This window comes from Solanum dulcamara, chromosome 11 (genome assembly GCF_947179165.1).
Source record: "Solanum dulcamara chromosome 11, daSolDulc1.2, whole genome shotgun sequence".
Lineage (NCBI taxonomy): Eukaryota > Viridiplantae > Streptophyta > Magnoliopsida > Solanales > Solanaceae > Solanum > Solanum dulcamara.
This window is the reverse complement of record NC_077247.1, coordinates 47,525,523-47,543,586: the sequence shown is the minus strand read 5'-3', so window position 1 is coordinate 47,543,586 and position 18,064 is coordinate 47,525,523. Positions and strand designations below refer to the sequence as shown.

At 36.3% G+C, this 18,064-nt stretch overlaps 3 protein-coding genes across 6 annotated transcripts; 1 reads left to right on the top strand and 2 right to left on the bottom strand.

The window, feature by feature from the left end:
• The first annotated feature begins 329 nt into the window (after positions 1-329).
• On the top strand, positions 330-3,039 carry LOC129872038 (squamosa promoter-binding protein 1). The gene is made up of 2 exons (XM_055946884.1): positions 330-1,535; positions 2,607-3,039. Exons 1-2 carry the CDS (start codon positions 1,243-1,245, stop codon positions 2,722-2,724), a joined length of 411 nt encoding a protein of 136 aa, XP_055802859.1. The 5' UTR covers positions 330-1,242; the 3' UTR covers positions 2,725-3,039.
• A 1,866-nt stretch (positions 3,040-4,905) lies between these two features.
• Positions 4,906-8,407, bottom strand: LOC129872037 (mitochondrial arginine transporter BAC1-like). Of its 3 annotated transcripts, XM_055946882.1 has the most exons (8): positions 8,158-8,407; positions 6,969-7,058; positions 6,251-6,352; positions 5,973-6,077; positions 5,805-5,903; positions 5,543-5,731; positions 5,318-5,416; positions 4,906-5,245 (listed from the first exon to the last, which is right to left on the bottom strand). In XM_055946882.1, the coding sequence occupies exons 1-8, from the start codon at positions 8,248-8,250 to the stop codon at positions 5,108-5,110; spliced, it is 915 nt and encodes a 304-aa protein (XP_055802857.1). In that variant the 5' UTR covers positions 8,251-8,407; the 3' UTR covers positions 4,906-5,107. The 3 variants fall into 3 exon arrangements, with proteins under 3 accessions (XP_055802857.1, XP_055802856.1, XP_055802858.1); XM_055946881.1 differs by having other exon boundaries at positions 5,805-6,077; XM_055946883.1 differs by having other exon boundaries at positions 5,116-5,208; positions 5,805-6,077.
• Positions 8,408-9,391: 984 nt separating this feature from the next.
• Positions 9,392-17,236, bottom strand: LOC129872957 (glyoxysomal processing protease, glyoxysomal). 2 transcript variants are annotated; one of them, XM_055947915.1, is made up of 14 exons: positions 16,943-17,236; positions 16,788-16,834; positions 16,518-16,704; positions 16,108-16,155; positions 15,924-15,986; positions 15,269-15,412; positions 14,422-14,544; positions 14,163-14,266; positions 13,728-13,813; positions 13,548-13,642; positions 12,717-13,458; positions 10,782-10,968; positions 10,292-10,383; positions 9,392-10,088 (listed from the first exon to the last, which is right to left on the bottom strand). In XM_055947915.1, the coding sequence occupies exons 1-14, from the start codon at positions 17,006-17,008 to the stop codon at positions 9,823-9,825; spliced, it is 2,250 nt and encodes a 749-aa protein (XP_055803890.1). In that variant the 5' UTR covers positions 17,009-17,236; the 3' UTR covers positions 9,392-9,822. The 2 variants fall into 2 exon arrangements, with proteins under 2 accessions (XP_055803890.1, XP_055803888.1); XM_055947913.1 differs by having other exon boundaries at positions 15,924-16,004; positions 16,943-17,235.
• Between the last annotated feature and the right edge of the window lie 828 nt (positions 17,237-18,064).

Below are 18,064 nucleotides of genomic sequence, written 5' to 3'. Positions count from 1 at the left end.
CATATCACAAAATTAGACAGATAAATAGCACACGGCAAACACATTCTGGACAAGTTCATTGAATCACTGGACCATGCAATTCTTTACCGTTCACTTTCAATACAAAAAATGTTTAGAGTACAATACTCTCTTAGCTTGAAAAAGACTACCAAATAGGGATACTGCAGGCATTTGTTAATTTATACTGTGCAAGATAATGATGGGTTATTTTCCTTTTTGGTAACTAAGATAATGATGGGATTAAGTAGATGAATTAGATATCTAGTGATAATGGAACGCCAGTTCAACAATTGAGCACTCAAGAAGTGCAGGAAGCACTCTACTGGGCCTACACTGACAACTGAGAGACCAACTTGAAGTATTATAAAAGTGCAAATAATAGCTTAGTTGGCTCCCTTCAAAAATTACTACATGGGTATTTCACTCGAAATGTCCAGAAAAAGAAATAACTAATACATACCCTTATCGCAAGTTGCAAAGTCAAATAAATGAGCTCATGTAACATAGTTCATTAATATGAATATTAAATGCCTTTAGGAGAACATAGGAAGGGCAAAAGAGTAAATGTGTCACCGTTCGACGCCAACTCTTTTGATCCCCTCCAAAGCTCGAGGAAAAGAGTGAGTGAGTTCACTACAAACCACTGGCTTTAGTCTACGGTGGACACAACTCCTCGACTAATTGGTCAAAATATCTTGTGACCACCAACTAGCAAGCACCAAATTGGATGTTCTATCAGCTTCTCCACATCCTAAAACAATGAATATTGATTGCTGAGAGGCTTGCTGACTGCCCAAAAAAAACCTTGACAAAAAGTTAGTGGGGTAACTAACTAGGAGTGAAATCAATGGTAGATCTTGAAAGAAACTTTAGCAAAGTCATCATAAATGCTCTTCACATCTCATGTACTATGTTATGGAATGGTCACGCTTCTCTTTACATTAAAGCTAGATCATGTTAAAAGTTGAGGCCAGCAAGAATAGTTTCAACTTTCAATATAATTCCACCTTCCCCCTTGCTGGCCCACTTTTGTACGGAACACCAATCAGTATTTTTACCTCATCACAACACCAAATCATCTCCACTTAGTCACTTACTAGACTTCACATAGGAGGAAAAGTATGGAACTGGTGGTCCTCACACGTACTTACCTTCTTTTTTTTTTTACCTTGGTTCAAGTTTCATACTCTTTCATCTGGCTTCCTCACTCTAGTTTGGCCCAACTAGTTTCTTCTCACAGGGATGGAAACTAACAAATGGGAAGGGAAGAGAAGCATAAATGAAGCAGAAGAGGAAGAGGATGAACATGAAAGTTTTGAAGAGGATAGCAAAAGGAAGAGGGTATTGACTCGCTCTGGGAGGAAGCTATCTGGTGGAGGGTCAGCACATCCTTCTTGCCAGGTTGAGCAGTGCACTGCAGATATGGCAGATGCCAAGCCATACCATCGCCGCCACAAGGTGTGCGAGTTCCATTCAAAGTCTCCAATAGTACTTATTAGTGGACTCCAGCAGCGGTTTTGTCAGCAATGTAGCAGGTAAGTAATCCCTACCTTTTGATGAACATCTCTAATTTTATATGTGCCTTCTGAGCTGTATAGTGGCAATTTCTTTGAAACTAATTATGTACACTCAAAAAGTCTTTCTTAGATTAAAGTCATGAGGAACAGAAACCAAAATATCAATTAGCCAATAAACAAAGAAGAATGTAATTTAAGCTCAAGTGCTAGATTCATTTCATGCAACATATTAGAATCCTTATATCAAGAACCAATACCAATAACATAGGCAAGAACTAACACATGGAGACACAAAAGTGCAACCGCAACAATCAATTTCATACAATACCCTATGCATAACATTTATTTAATCATAGACTCTGTGAAAAAGTAAAACTCGGTCTTTTAAATCGTGATATAGCAATGAATCCAGGACACTACTGGATCTTCCAAATAAATCCGTTGACATTTCTAGACTATAACTTTGAAATGTGCTTATTAAGGCCATGGCTGCATCTAATTAAGAGACAGTCGATAACCTCTAGGTTTCCTTGCTATGGAACAAAAGCCAGATTAAGCAATGATGATGACTTCTTCTTTGAATTAATTTCACTGTCCCTAGTGCTTCTTCAGATTGAAAGACAAAATGTGAATAAGTAATGCTAACATGGACAATAGTCAATCCCTATGGTCTGAGATAGGGCTTCTTGATCATCCCTTCTTTAGGTAGTAGAAGCTTAAGCTTTATTCCAACTGAATTTGGTATACAAAAGATTCTTTTCCCTTTGAAAGGAGAGATAAATACTGGTAAGGAAAACAATTAACTTCTGCACATGCAAATAGAGATTATCCTTCAGATAATTCTTTATTCCGAAGTCATCCCAACTGACAACGAGGTATTCTAAATAAGATTCTACTTCCTATGAAAATATGTAGTGTATCTAATCAGACAAGAAACTCTAGCTGCAGCCACAGGCACAGCCATCTCATTGTGTTTTCTAATCAGCTGCTTTCAGATTCCCAAGTATAGGAGTATATCATTTTCTAATGAGTAGGGACAAAACAGAGCTTTTAATGTAAATTTTCAATTGTTCGCGTGATGAGGTGCAGATTTCATCTGTTAGCAGAGTTTGATGATGCTAAAAGGAGTTGCCGAAGGCGTTTGGCAGGTCACAATGAGCGCCGCCGTAAAATTACATATGACTCTCCTGGAGAAAGTTTGGGCTGAAGCAGCATCAGCATCAATGGCAGTGAAATCACCTACCTTCTGAAGTAAATAAGCATGCTCTCTATCTTCTGTCAATTTCCAGATTTCTAAGCAAATTGTTATTTGCGACCTTCAAGTATCTAGCTAATAGTACTTTCATTTCCCTCATGTAAAGGGAAGGACGAAAAGAGTAAGCCGCTGGCACTGTCTGCTATTATTCGAAAAATGAAATATTTGTAGTATGATAGCATATCACATGGTGCTCGAAAGTCTACCATGTCGACATTCCAACTCACTTACGAGGTTTCTATTTAAACTTTTTTCTTGTAGTTATAATTCATGCACTTCCATAAGGTATTTTTTTTGTTTGTTTTGATAACCAAGAAATCCCCGAGGGCAAGTGGCGCACAATTCGGAACTTGGTGAATAAAGGGTCCGCCCTGTACTCTTCTCCATTTAAAACATCAGTCTCTTGTCAGCGACAGGGTTCGAACTCATGATGTGTGCATACACACATCACGAGTTGTGCTCTTGACCACTAGACCAAAGCCTTGGAGCAGTGAACTTCCATATGTTAGGTTCTATGTTTTGAGATGCTTCTTGCTTATGGCAACAGAACAACTCTCAATGAGTATTGTAAACATTAATTCTATGATATAAATAGAGCCTTTCAGAGCTTGACCTATCTCAGGTATATTTGAGTTGGCAAAAATGTGTTTGATTGAGAACAATATATGATACAAGGGGTTATAACCTATGGGCTCGTATGGTATGAGGTATAAGGGATAACTAATCTCGGGATTAATTTTAGGATGAGTTTATCCCACATTTCCATGTTTGGTTGGAAAGAAATCGGGGGATAACTTATTCCAGGATTAGTCATCCTGGGATTGTAGTGTTATTCTTATCCCAAATTGAGGGTGGGATATCAATCCTGGGATATTATCCCGGGATAAATTGGTCCCCAACCAAAAGAGCCCTAAAAGTATCACGGTTTACAATTTTATTTAATGTACATCATCAAATATAAATGACACCTCTAACATACCAAACAAACGTGAGTGGAACTTAAACAATAAGACACAAACGTCAAATGATCACGATTTCTTTTAAAACAGTAACAAACAAACTTCAAATTAGCCATCAATGGAAAAATAGAGAAACTTATAGGACAAGGCATGCACGAGATCTTCAAAACTATGTTGACATCTTTTGGAGTTCTTCTCCTTATTGATATTTAGTCCCTAGAATGACTTGTGTCGGGCTTAAAAGACAGTGCGTTGAAGTATCACTCCTGCATAGACTTTATATCACAAGCTATTCTAATATCTACTGAATGATATACCAGAAAGTGCCAAAAATATGCTGAAAGCTCACAAGGGCCAAGTTCTTCAAGAGCAAAACAAATTGCCCTACATAAAAGAATTACTGCAGAGTCTTGTAATGTTGGTCTCCAGTGCCTAAACGTTAACTTTATCTCGAAGTACTCAAAACTTACTTCTCTTTGCTGCCGCTTACTGCACAAGATTGTCTAATATATAAATTCAGGCACATATTAGCTGTATTTTCACATTCACACTGCAAAATCTCGAGGAAAGGAGTTAAATCTTCTAGATTTAAAAGCTTAGAAGATTTAACAGCCCAATCATTTCTAAGATATTTATGCAGCGGAAGATCTTTACTAGAGGAAACATGCACCAAGCTCCATATATCAGATCTTTCCTTGCAGAAGGAAGGCTGATGATGACCAGCAAAATTGCTAAATGCTAGTTTGAATCACATGTAACAGCCACAGAATATGCACAACCAATTCTTGCAGCATGCAATAAAAAGGAGAATTGCATATATTTTTTTCAGAAATGGCAAGTGTAATGAGGGAGAATTTCATATTAGTAATGCCATCTTTCGTAGTGCAAGACATAACTGTTCTTTTTTTTTCTTTTTCTTTTTTTATAAGATATAACTGTTCCAGACAGGTGTCTTTCATCAAGTGGTCCCACTTATGCAAAAGGCTATCAGTTAGTTCCTTCGATATTAATTATCTAACCATAGGACACTTCAATAATATCTGGCAGCTTATCATCTCAATGAAGTCTTGTCTATACCACCAATTTCTGTTAACATGTTTGAACAATGCTAACCACACATCCTAGCTAAGAAACTAATCTTTGAAGAGAGGAACACCACAGACAGAACCATAAATCTCAGAACTGCAGATGATAAATTAAAAAACAGAAAGACTGATAAAATAAATTAATATCACTAAAAGAAATCAGAAGTTTTGTGACAGACTAGTAGTAGCGCAGCGATGTCATGACAAAAGAATCATGTGGTGACCTTCTCAAGAGACACTAAAGCTTAAAACCAGCAGCAAGCAGAAGAAATAAGCAGCATCAAAAAAAAATTACTGGTCACGCCTGATCCCCAAGAACTTGGCAGACAGCTCCCATGCGACAATAGCCGCTGCATTAGCAGGAAAAGCTCTTACCAGTGTAGGACCTAAACCTGTATAGCATCCTCTAAGTCCAGATCTCCGGTAAATCTACCATAATGAACTAAATCATGCACTTTCTAGTATTTCAAATTTCAAAGTACAAGAGTTTATGATAAATACCAAATTTAGAACCGAGAAGGGATTTCTTGAATGGTTTTTCTCAGGGGTAGTTTGAATTATCGTCTTAGCTACATCCAATGGCAGAACAGCAGACCAGAACTGAAGAAAAATCAGAAGCATGAATGTAATTACATATGTTACTTCCACATTGAGAGTACAAACAGTATCTTAATCAAAGATAAGAAGCAGAACCCAAAGGAATTAACTCCAATCAATAATACTCACTGCTATACCACCAAGACCACCACTCATTATTCCAACTCCAACATCAATCAATTGGCTCGGCTCAGATGAAGCACCTTTCAGTTGTAGATGCATGAAATATCGTGCATATTCGTAAGTGCTAAAGAAGACAACATTGCCCACAGATTCTCTCAGTAAGGTTGCGAGGCCTCCTCGAAACATGCCTGTAAGCTGGAGAGATTCTTTGTCAGTTTGAAGGCACAGCTTAAGCCGAAGTAGCAGCGTTGATCAAGAAATTTCTCACCCCTTCCTGTTGAACTGTTTTAAGGGCACACTCAAGGGGCCCGCTGAATCTAGTGGACTTCGGTCCCATAAAATCAGTGCCCTGAACTTGCATCCTACACTGGAAAACAACATTACAACGATGGTATTCCAAGTAAAGCAGGAAGTTAGCAACTCTAGCATCACTTACCTTCACCAGTTCTGATGGGCATAGTATGAAGTTGATAATAGCTCCTCCAAAGGCTGCTGAAGGAACTATTGCATAAGGCTGGGGCTTACCACCATCTACTTCTCCCTTTAAAAGAAAAAAGAGATGTTCATAAAATAGTAGTTACCTGCATCGTGTAGTTGCAAAAGCATCTAAACAGCAGATACTAGTTTATTGGTTGTACAAGCAACATATTTTCAACATAAAAATGTGCAATTAATTGAATTTCTAAGCAGAATGTGAATTAACACGTAACAAACCTGAAGAAACCGTTTTGTTTGCGAATAAATGCCAAAAGAAAGTGAGCTTTCAAAGGCCATGCCGATGAACGAAGATGTAGCTCCTCGATAAAGCCCTTTAACCTGTCAGATCCAACCTAGATCAGCACACACCAGGACTCTGGGCGATGCTATTAAAGAAGCTGTTTCCTCATATCGGTTTTCTTCATACGAGTTGGTTAACCAGAAATTTTGTTGTGAATGCAGACACATATACGGACGTGTCTATGTATGTGTGTGCAATGCATGCATGCATCTCCCAGGCATCATAAATATATACAAGCAGCATGTTACTTTTGAGAGGAAAAAAGGATTATCCAACAATGAGTACTGGATTGCAAACAACTGAACAATTTAACATATACTTTTGAGTGTCACTTTAACATATACTTTTGAGTGCAGAACACATATACGGACGTGTCTATGTATGTGTGTGAGTATGTGTGTGCAATGCATGCATGCATCTCCCAGGCATCATAAATATATACCAGCAGCATGTTACTTTTGAGAGGAAAAAAGGATTATCCAACAATGAGTACTGGATTGCAAACAACTGAACAATTTAACATATACTTTTGAGTGTCACTTTCTACAAGCAAAACATCCAAGTAAAGAGATCAGAACTTCCTAGCTAAACAACATTTGAACAAACAGGATAGATAATGGTAGACAGGGATCTGGAAAAAGTTAAGAGTAATACTCCTTCCGTCTGTAATATCCTAGTAGCACAATGCAAACCATTCTTGTACTTTACTCCACCTGCTTCAGTGTTGTACTTCTGGAGCTTCACCTGACAAATACATGCTAAAATATTTTAAAACTCATAGTTGTTCAAAGCTGTCAAATTCGCTGAACTTCATCTCAGTAGGGGCGCACACGGAATTTCAACCACTGTTAATACCTGATCAAGTATAACCTATATGACATTCCACGATCTCAGGTTTCATATTTTATATGGGTAAAACAAAATTAGAAGTTTGTATGAACTTATTACGGAGTGGATCCCAAAAAGTGAAAATAGTGGTAATTCTAATAGAAGATTGAACTTTTTTACCATATCAAAGTAAGTCCAACGAAGCTCTTTTTATAATTGCCTCTCAGATGAGTGTAAGGGAAAGCTGCCCTTTTTAGAAAAGCGGACACCAATTTGGGATAAACTGATGTAGGTAGTTGAAATTTGATTTGGGACAGATGGAGCTCTATATCTTCTTAGTGCATAAATAAACTCTACCATCCACCACAAACACTTTATGGTGCACTTTACCATATAACTATAGCCTAGTTTTCCATCTAATAATGAGTTCTCCCATTAGCTTTACTCAAAGATCTACGTCAAAATCAACTATAAAGCTTTTAAAAACAGAAGATGAGTATGTTTTCCCGAGCAAAATATCATTCCTTATTCAAAAAAAAGAATATAATAGAAGAAGAAAGCACCTAATTTTATTAAATTTATGCATATTCAGTTTCAAGGATGAACAACTTGATTACAAATAGTGAAAGTAAGAATAACATCATCCACCAATATTGCATAGCAAAGATTTGAGTATTGGACTTATAAAAGTTTAAAAAAAATTCTCAATTTCCCAAAATTTACACAGAAAGTGGAAACAGGAATAACGTAAACAGATTTCAATTGAAAAAGAGAAACTATATTCCGTCGAAGTAGCATTGAGAAGTGCCAACTTAGGGATCTTGCTCAATTTAGGAAAACCTTATCCTAATTTATTTATTTTTTAGCCAAGTCCGTTTCTTTTCCAGCACAGCAACAATTCAAAAAGATGGCATACTTTGTTCACCCCAATACATATCAACTACTGATAATCAAATCAAATGCAATCAACGAGCAATGTTAAAAAAAAAATTACAAATTGGAAATAGAAATGCACCTTGACGGTATCAAAAGGGTGGCCGGTGATAACAGTGGCAATTCCGGCCATGAGACCTGCTACATAGTCCTTATAACCGGAGCTTGCCTCCATCTCCTACTCTTCTTGCTTGCTCCAACTCAATTGTTTAATACTCTTTCTGCTGGGGGTTTTAGCTCCAAAATTTTGGGGAAAAGAGTTGCATTGATGTAAGGCCCGCGGATCCCTCGCCCAAATCATTAGATTCATTACTCCCTCCCTTTCAAAATTAATTGTGTTTTTAGTCTGGTTACACCCTTTTATTAATTTATTATTAATAAATATCTTTAAAAAGATATAGCTTTTTTGGTTATGTAAAAAATTTATTTATTTAAATAAAAATAAAATTAAAAAATGTTATTAATGTCTTCTTGATTATGTGAACACCACTTATTTTTTTTTAAAAAAAATATATCACTTATTTTGAAATGGAGTAATTAATCCCTTGAAAAGTTACCTCTCTCGTATTTACTTAAGGTTTATTTGATTTAAATATATAAAGAACATAAATAAAAAAATTGGATTTATCTTGTAATGAATTTATTGTGGTTTCCCAACCCAAAAGAAATTTTTTAACTAGAACTCTAACTTCATTTTTACTTGTTAATGATTAATATGAATAATTTACCACAATATCTATATTAATTGATGTATAATCTTAGGTCTTGAAAAATAATTTAGGGAATAAGTAATTAATGATGAAGATAAAATAGGAAAAAAAATTGTCATTTCTTGATATGTTAAAAGTGAAAATTTATTTTTGAAATAATGAACAAGTAGAAGTGAATGGAGAATGTAATAAATAAAGTACATATCTTAGCATAATATTCATATTAATTTATATATTCTTAATGGACTTGAAAGATGATTTAAAATGAGTACTTATTATTAAGGATAATATATGAAAAATAAATTATTGTTCTTTTCATATGCTAAATAAATAAGTAAAAATGAAAAAAATATATTTTTAATAGTTGACAAATAAAAATGAACGAAGAGAGTTAACATTTTTTCTAAAAGAAGCTTGTAGCTACTTATATTTGTGTACTTCGAGAGTTTTCTCCTGCCATGAAAAAGGAGTAAAAGAACATTTGTACACTCCATAATAGACATGCTCCAGTAAAAACAATTTCAAATGCTCAATGATATTTCGTAACTAACAGAATTTGTGAGTCTCTAGTTCAATTAATTATGTTTTCACTGGTTATATCCCAAGTTGCAAGAATTCTCCCTTGTGTAAACAATGTTTTGGCATTCCTCAAAGCCAAGTAGCAACAAAGTAAAAACTATCTCATAACCAAAAGCAAGTACACACCTCCACCAAAATTTTGTAAAAAAAAAAGAAGAATAAATCATCAAACATCATACGTGCAGTTGACGTTTATTATACAAGTCTGGCTATTATCTATTTCAATTATTCATCATAAGCTCATGTCTTTACCTCTTCACCCCTGGTTCCACATTCAGACAACCAACATTTGTAACAACAAAGAATCATGGTATACAATCCCAACTTTGGATGATGCTTCTATCATATACATGTGGCTCCAGTCTTTGGTGAATCTTTGTTGTCATGGTCGTTGAGGCATCAGCGTTGTCATGCCTCCTTGCTGTGTCTGACTTGTTTGTGAGACTAATGGTACACTATCATAACTTACTTTGCACGAGTTTATTTGAAGGGTGTTCAACCTTGCCAAGTTGAGTTGAACTCTTAAGCATGGCCTCCTGGTCAGCTATAAACTTTGCAAACTTAGAACCCTTTGCATCATCGTTACTGTCTCCTCGAGGAAGCATTGGTAGATGAAGCAGAGAGGGACTTTGCTTAGAAGTTAAAGGTGGAGTTAATGCCCAAACAGAAGAAAGCTGTTCATCTGGTTTGTCAAGATATTCTAAGGGTGACAGATCCTGCATATCTGCCAGAAAAACACAGAAACCATTAGACATCGATTTTGTGCCTACCAAGCTATCAGAAACAAATAGATTTCTCAATATTAAGTTGCAAAACTTATTAAGAGCATTATGGATCAAAGGTTACTGCTTTGGTTCTTCGTACTGGGAAAAGCTATGTCCATTATTATCTAAGAATGGAAGTATCAGGAACAGTCGAATAAAGTACCTTCAGCAAACTTGAAGATGGGCTTTAAAGCTGCACATGGAATGCTGAAGTTCAAATGTGGAATGACTGTCCCTCCACCATGTCTAGCATTACTGCATCAAAAATAAGACTATGAAGACCAAGTTTTAACATGAAATATTTCAATACTTCAATGGATGGTGACAACTATTGAAAGACCATGACATCCGAATATTGACATAAATGAGAGAGCGAAACAATCTTCCAATATCAGATCATTTAAATTAGACACCATATTTTTTTCCTGTATGCAAAGCATACAATTAACACACATTTTTTGGTAAGTACAATTAACATACAATCAAACAGAAATATTTTTCTTTAACGACTTATAAAAGTACTCCAGAATGCAATGAACCACAATATCGTTATATTGAACTTCAAGAACAATTACAACTTAAACATGCATAAACTGGAAAAGAAATATCCACAATTTATAAGCATCATCAGTAGTCATCCAGAAGTCAATTACCTAGTTACAAGGGCAATCATGTGTCCTTCTGAATTAACAACAGCCCCACCACTACCACCAGGGTGTACAGCAGCCGTTGTTTCAAGCATTGCCGGAAAATGTCCTCCTAAGCATGATTGATCAAGCTGAGGCCTTTTTGCTTCAACTACTTTAGCTATTGCACCCACACAGGCAGATGGAAGGAAGTCTATATTATAGGAAAAAGAAAGATAAATTACACACAAAAAAAAACAAAAAAAAAAGAAGCTAAAGAAAGAATAATGCAGGTATGGAATATATGGTATATCATCATGCTCAAAATAGGAGGGCCTAACAAAATTATTTACAAGAAAAGCAATTTAACCTCCATGAGCAACATGATTTAGTACTATTGGATGCACAAAGATCGACAAACAAACAACTACGCCTCAGTCCTAAAAAAGTTGGAATCAACTATATGAATTCTCACTATTCCATTTAAGATCAACTCATGTCACCATCACACACACAAAGATAGTCAATTTCAGAAAATAATGTTCAGCACAAGTCTACGTAGCAGACAAGTTAACCTTATTAAAGAAAAAAGATGGAACACACAAGTTTCAATAAACAATAGCAGCATTTGCAACAAACAGCCTGGCTTCTACTAAAATATATGTGAAACCCAGCTTGACTTGAGTGAGTTTAGCAGAAATTTCCTACTTCAAATCTCCATTCTTGAAAGCTGATCAATTTATAATTGCTTTCACATTAGATAATAATAACTCAACACTGAAGAATTTTGCCTCATTTTTTTTTTATGAAGTAAGATGTCATGTTCCTTCCGGGACATCCGATAAGGAAAAAAGAAAATAAGATGTCATTAAAATAAAGGCTACTGGAAGGTGCCTAGTTATAAAAGCAAAAACCAGAAGGCTTTTGAAGCAAAAACATGTCAGCCTCCATTATAAAAAAGCTATACTAGTATCATGGAGCTAACAAAGTCCAAAAAACTGTCAATGCTATTAACAGGGGACTCCACTAAGCTATACTAATATCATGGAGCTAACAATGTCCAAAAAACTGTCAATGCTATTAACAGGGGACTCCACTTTATCTTTCTTTTTTTTGGATAAGTGACTTCCAACACTCCAGATTTAATTCCCCAATTCTAGATGGTGTGTATATGGTCATTCTTCTGGATGAAGTTCTAAGTTAGTGCCTATGGCTTTTATAAGCCCAAGAAAGAAAAAGGCCTTCTAATTTCTTCTACCTTTCTCCTCGTTCTACTAGCCCTGTTTGAGCCCCAAAACAGCCTTCCTATTCTTAATCTGACATGTCCAATTTATTTTTTTGATAACCGCAGTGTCAAGGCAGCTTGCGCACACCTTGCCTAATTCCACGGGATAACTGCTAACTCCCACCAGCACAGGTACTGGATAACTCTTTCCACCAAGGCTTGGACAGATGGAAAGAAATCACCTCGTAGGGAATTGAACTTGAGAGCTTATGGTTTTCAACTCATTTCATTGACCACTCACATGGACTACAAATTAAAATCAGTATCAGTAAACAATCCCAAATAACCCTCGTCTTGACCTAAAAGATTAACCAGTTTTGAGCCCTCTTACTGGCCAAACTGGTTGCTATTTCTTCATTAAAGGATACCTCAAGTTCCCTTTGTGAAGGCTTCATAACCAAATTAGACAGTGACCACCTCATAACTACTCAATCAGTCATCAAATGATCGTCATTTTGAGAGGAAGAAACATCATGTATCCCAGTAGTAACAAGAATGTGAAACTGATAATAACCAGAGAAGAGAGGTAGGAGAGAGAAATCCAAGATGAATAAAGTTCTCGTAGAACATTCTAAAATTTCAGATTGCCATGATGCGTGTGTCCAAATAAAAGCAAAGGCCCAAAATGTTATTTAGACAAGAACATATCAAGACACAGCTAGGTAAGCAATATTTACCACATCGTGGTCCAAATAGCCCATGTCCAAGAATGTATGCTTTTGATCCAGGGGACGGGCGCATGAAGTCCACAGTAATGGGACAGAGCTCATTTGGAACTAGCTGAAGTTGTAGTAGAGCAACATCCAGAGGTCCTCTGGATACATGAACTACCTCTGCATTTGTCCATAGCCAAGGATCCATAAAATCCAAGCGAACACGAATGGTCCTACTGCTGGTGTTTGCCAAGTTAACTCTAAAGCTGCCTTGCTCATTGTCAACAAAGAACTGTGGAGTTTTTAGTTCCTTTTGAAGCAAATGTTTATTCCTACGGTGAATGGTAAATTTCTCATCCCCTGGATGCTCAGATTGATCAGATGTCGTGAAAACTACATCAGATTTGGTGTTATATCCAGAACCATTTACAGATGTTTTCCCAAATCTCCATGGCTCTAGAAGATGAGCGTTTGTAAGAAGAAGACCCTGCTTGTTGAGCAAAACTCCAGAAGCCCATGCTCCATCATCAACAGTGATAAGACAGACAGATGTCATTGCCTTCTCAATCAAGGATGGGGGAATAGGACTTGTTAGGAGATGCTCTTGAGTATCATTGGTGGGTCCATCCTGAATATTATTGGACTGTGATTCCTTTTCAACACTGATTAAGTTTCCATTATTAAAATGGATCTTTCTACTAATTTGTTTCTCTTCTTGAAGCAGGCTACCACAAGCAGATGTAATAGCTTCCCACGGAATCACCATCTGCCACCCCATGCTTCAATATCAAATTGAGGCAATATATGTGAAGATAGATCTCAGCATGAATATAGAGCTCAGCAATAAACGGTTACCTGAATTTCAGCAGCCATAGCCCTTTGTCTGAGTGGCCGAGTCAGAACACCAATAAGCTCTGCATGTTCCCCTAACACTGGGCTACCTTCCATTCCTGAAACATAACGCACCGTACCTAATAAAAGTACCCAACAATGGAAAGGATTAATCAACTAAAGCTGCAAGGTAAAATCACAAACCAGGGAGACAACGGATGTCAGCAATCAGCAGTGCTTTATTCAGAGGACTAGGTGGGTAGCTGTTTGCTATGGATCCAACTGATATGCTGTATAGCAACAAAGAGACCAAATTAGAGTTTTTACAAGGAGATGTAACAAGAATTAAAGGGGAAATTAATCCTTAGCATAATCAGAACTTGGGAGACAAATAATCATCCAACAACATCTCTATCAAGTCCAGAAAGATCGAGATCCTCGAGACTGAGCTTAATCAAGGAAAGAAGAGCTAAAACATCTTCACCACTAGCAACAAGAAACACACCAGTGCTTTGATATTCAGAGAGTCGATCAATGCATGAATATTAGTAATCATACATTGTGATGTTGACAACCGAGGATGGAAAATTACAGAAAGTTGTAATTCCAATATATAGTAGAAAATATACCAAAAACTACCTATTGGAAAAGTGGCTGGGAGATAAGATGCCAAAAGGAGAACCCATAGCCAGAAGAAGATCACCTCTCCTACTCCAGGGAGAAACTTTTAATGGAGGCAGGTCCTGAAAGGAAATACCTAAGCCAGTCATTATCATCAAAAACCTACAAAATGGAGCTTTCAAAAATTACCAGCGAAAAAGCAAGATCATTCAGCCAAATGCAATGCCATGCTTCATTCACAGGTTTGATGCCACTTAGTGCAGTAAAAGCATGAAACCTCATATGGATTTGAGGGAACTCTGAGAAGAGCAATTCTTGTAGTCGATGTTCCTATCATACTTGGAAGGCTGGACTGTGCCTCCACCATTGGAGTTTGGCTTGGGAAAGAAATCTGCTCAACCTGAAATAATCAGTTGAGAGTTCCTGTTACATAATAATCAATCTACAAAATCAGTTTCTAAAGGCCGTGTGAGACAAGAGTCTCAAAAGATCTTTGCCTATAAAGACTAGAACATTATCTTTCTCAATTTATTATTTATTTTTTTTTAAAAAAAAAAGAGACTAGAACGTTCAATACAAATACTATTTAGACCATCCTAAAGATAGAGCTAGATTAAGATGGACAGTCAAAGACTCATGTGGAACAGAGTTCCTTTCTCAAGCCATTGTGCACTTGAAATCCTGAGACTCAAATGAGCTCCTTTCCAATAACACTTTTCAATTCTTATACAAATATAAATATCTAACCATAATAGCTTACTGATTTGAAGTTCGCAAAGTACATTAATGTTTGGAAAAATGCCCCCAAGTCATTAGATATCTAAGAACGTCACTAACTACATTGTACAAAACCAAATTTTAACTTACTCTACCTGTATTCCAGACAGTTCAAGTATACAGATAACCATTTTTATATAAATCAGATTCATTAAGAACACACCTAGATAATGCTTAGAATTATTGACAAGGCCCAGTGGGTGGCTCGACCACATCTATTGATCTGGTTATACCAATCATCTATAGATGTATAGAGATTATAGTTACATATTTACTCATTTACACATAAAGGTGCAGAGATTTTTATGGTTACACATTGCAAGTGCCAAACGAAGGAAACAACATACCTGCCTGCGCTTCGTGTTAGTAAATGATTGATGGGCATTTCCATAGGCAGCTAGGGACCAACCAACCTCCCACCCATGTTCAATTGAACTAGAAGAACCTTCAATTAGGGACTGGACAGCAGCAGATGACACAGGGATGTCAACCTTCAGCAAAAATACCAGACACACAGTATCAAACACCTTTTCATCTTTCATAAGTAATAACAAAGTGACAAAGAAGAACACTAGCCATAAAAGTGAACAGTGAACTCATGCCAAAAAATAGGATTGAGTGGTTCAGAACTAGGTACTCCCTCAATTCCATTTTATACACACTCTTTCCTTTTAAGTCTATTCCAAAAAGAATGAACCTTTCCATTTTGAAAACACTTCTAACTTTAGACATCCCATTTTACCCTTGACAGCATATGCTCTTATAGCTGTAGAAATTCATGATGTGTTTAAGACCACCAGTTCTAAAGGTCCTTTTGGTATGTGTCAAAATATAGGGAGCATTGATGTATCATTATCAGAGACAACACAAGCTCACGGGCACAAAATACCAAATGACATCAGAATAGAATTTAATAATGCAAATAAAAGTCATATATAAGATGAAATAATGGGTTTTATGATAATCATCATTCAGAATACAAAATCCATCTCAATGTCCTACCACTATTAGGAGTTCAGCAGGTAGCCAGTTCAAACCCTCCTTGCTAGACTCTTTGAGATCATTCTGCAATTTTATTTCTCCCTGTGAGATATGGGCAAGGACATCCACTATCAATTTAATATCAAGGAACCTAGACAGAAGTTATACTACAGAGGAAAAAACATTGGTAGGTTCAAATAAATACCTCCCGCAGTATATCAATTTGAGCACCAGGAATCAGCTTGGGCTTATCCTGCAAAATGGTAAAACCAAAAAAAAATAAAAAAATATGAAATAACACCAGGAAAATCTTTTTATGAGGCCCATTGGGTAAAGGAGAATACTCCTGATTTTCAACCATTCAAAAATTGTACCTATCTGAATTTACGATCTCTTTATTCTTGACATTCTCATTTTGCACTTAATGACATGCTCTTATAGGAATTGACATGTCATGTTAAGGACAACTAGATGACTTCTAATATAGTATACATATATTTAATAAGCGTCTCAAAAGTGGTTCTTTCTTCATGAAACTGCTTCTCCAATCAAAGATCATCATATAGAATGAGTAAGAGGGAGAATTTATCACTGAAAGAAGACAGAGAATCCAACCTTTGATATGTCACTTCTATCCTGCTGTACGACAAAAGGCTCAATAACAGAAGCCACAGTTAAAACCAAATCGTGACCTCCAGAAAACTGCAACTTGCTATCACCCTGAATCTGCTTAGACACCGAAGCATTAACAAAGGAACTGGGCAAAAGCATCCCAGATGCTGATAGTGTCGTCTTCCCAGAACTACCCACAAAATTACACTCAATTTAAACAACTTCCACTTCAGTACATAAAATAAACGACATACAGCTATGCAAATTACTCACTTGTAAAGGTGAAAAGCATGTTTTCGCATCTTCAGGCCTTTTGGGTCCTTCAAGAACAATAATTTAAAAATTCATAACCAAACAGTCAGATAAGCGAAGTGATATAAAATCATATACATGTTTTATATGAATCTTGGCTTGGAAAAGGGACGCACCGGGCCTTGAATTCTGACCATGACGGCATAATTGCGGGCAACACCGACGAGTTCAGGAAGACCCATTAGAAGAAGAACTTTTTGGGGGTCTGCTAAGTCTGTCCCGCTGGGAGCTTAAAGAATCAGAATTGTGGCAAGAATTTGGAGAATCGAAACATGGTTGCCTCTTGCCTGGAAGCTATGGGCTGACTAACGCAGTTGGATTGCGGTTCACGAAATTTCAGGACATCGAAATTCGAAACTATCAACTCTTGTTGAATTAAAATATTGCTATCTGTCCTTTTTTCGGTTCTATTTTCTTTTTTGTCACTCGCTTACTTTTAATTACAACAACAATTAGAGGCAGGGAAAAGGCATAAATAACATTGAAGTTGTATCAACAAGTCAATTACGTATTTTAATTACTGACGCGATCTATTACACATTTGTACTATTTAAAAGTGTATTTATTTATCTTTTTCTATACCCAATTCCAGATATTATGTTGTGAGTGAGAGTCTCTCGCCCTACAGCGATACCACGTATTAAATGAACTCGACCCGATTCTTTTCACTCATACTCATTTTTTTTTACTCATATTCATTTATTTCACCCATACCCATTTCATTTCACCCAAATCCACACCAAAATCTAAGAACACCAAAATCAAAGAAATCAATAATTTCTACCGTAAATCGAAGAAATCAGTTTTCTTCGATTTTATAGTGTTTTTGAATCAACCTTCAAGTTTTAATCTTTTAATCGAGGTAGCATCTTATTTTTCCTTTCTACACCCAATAACTTTGAAATGCCAAATTTGATTCTCATCATCTTATCATTAGAATGCCAAATTTCGTTGTTCATGGAATGAATCTGGTACATGATTTCAGTTTCTCCAATTTATCAATTTACAAATTTTTTTATTCTACTCTTGTATATATGTTTGATAAAACAACAATTCAAATGAATGCCAATAGCATTCTTTTTCACCTTCGTCTATCCAAACACTATCATGGAGTTCCTTATTCAAATGTATTTCTACTCTTGCCTTATCTTCACATCCTCTAGCCTTAATCATAGTACCTTTGTCAAGAGATAGAAATACTCGAATTTGTTCCACGATTTGATTTGCAGCATTCCAGT

Bases quoted from the DNA above. Each gene is read 5' to 3' on its own strand.
- LOC129872037 (XM_055946881.1), bottom strand. From the start codon at position 8,250: ATGGAGGCAAGCTCCGGTTATAAGGACTATGTAGCAGGTCTCATGGCC. The intron at 6,353-6,968 runs GTATTACTCTTA...TGGATCTGACAG, and splicing joins GGATATTACAGACGGAAGGA to GTTAAAGGGCTTTATCGAGG. The intron at 5,417-5,542 runs GTGAGTATTATT...ATTTTTCTTCAG, and splicing joins GTGGTCTTGGTGGTATAGCA to TTCTGGTCTGCTGTTCTGCC.
- LOC129872957 (XM_055947913.1), bottom strand. From the start codon at position 17,008: ATGGGTCTTCCTGAACTCGTCGGTGTTGCCCGCAATTATGCCGTCATG. The intron at 15,413-15,923 runs GTAGGACATTGA...TTTTTGCTGAAG, and splicing joins CTGCTGAACTCCTAATAGTG to GTTGACATCCCTGTGTCATC. The intron at 10,089-10,291 runs GTACTTTATTCG...TTTTTCTGGCAG, and splicing joins CATCTTCAAGTTTGCTGAAG to ATATGCAGGATCTGTCACCC.
- LOC129872038 (XM_055946884.1), top strand. From the start codon at position 1,243: ATGGAAACTAACAAATGGGAAGGGAAGAGAAGCATAAATGAAGCAGAA. The intron at 1,536-2,606 runs GTAAGTAATCCC...GATGAGGTGCAG, and splicing joins TTTTGTCAGCAATGTAGCAG to ATTTCATCTGTTAGCAGAGT.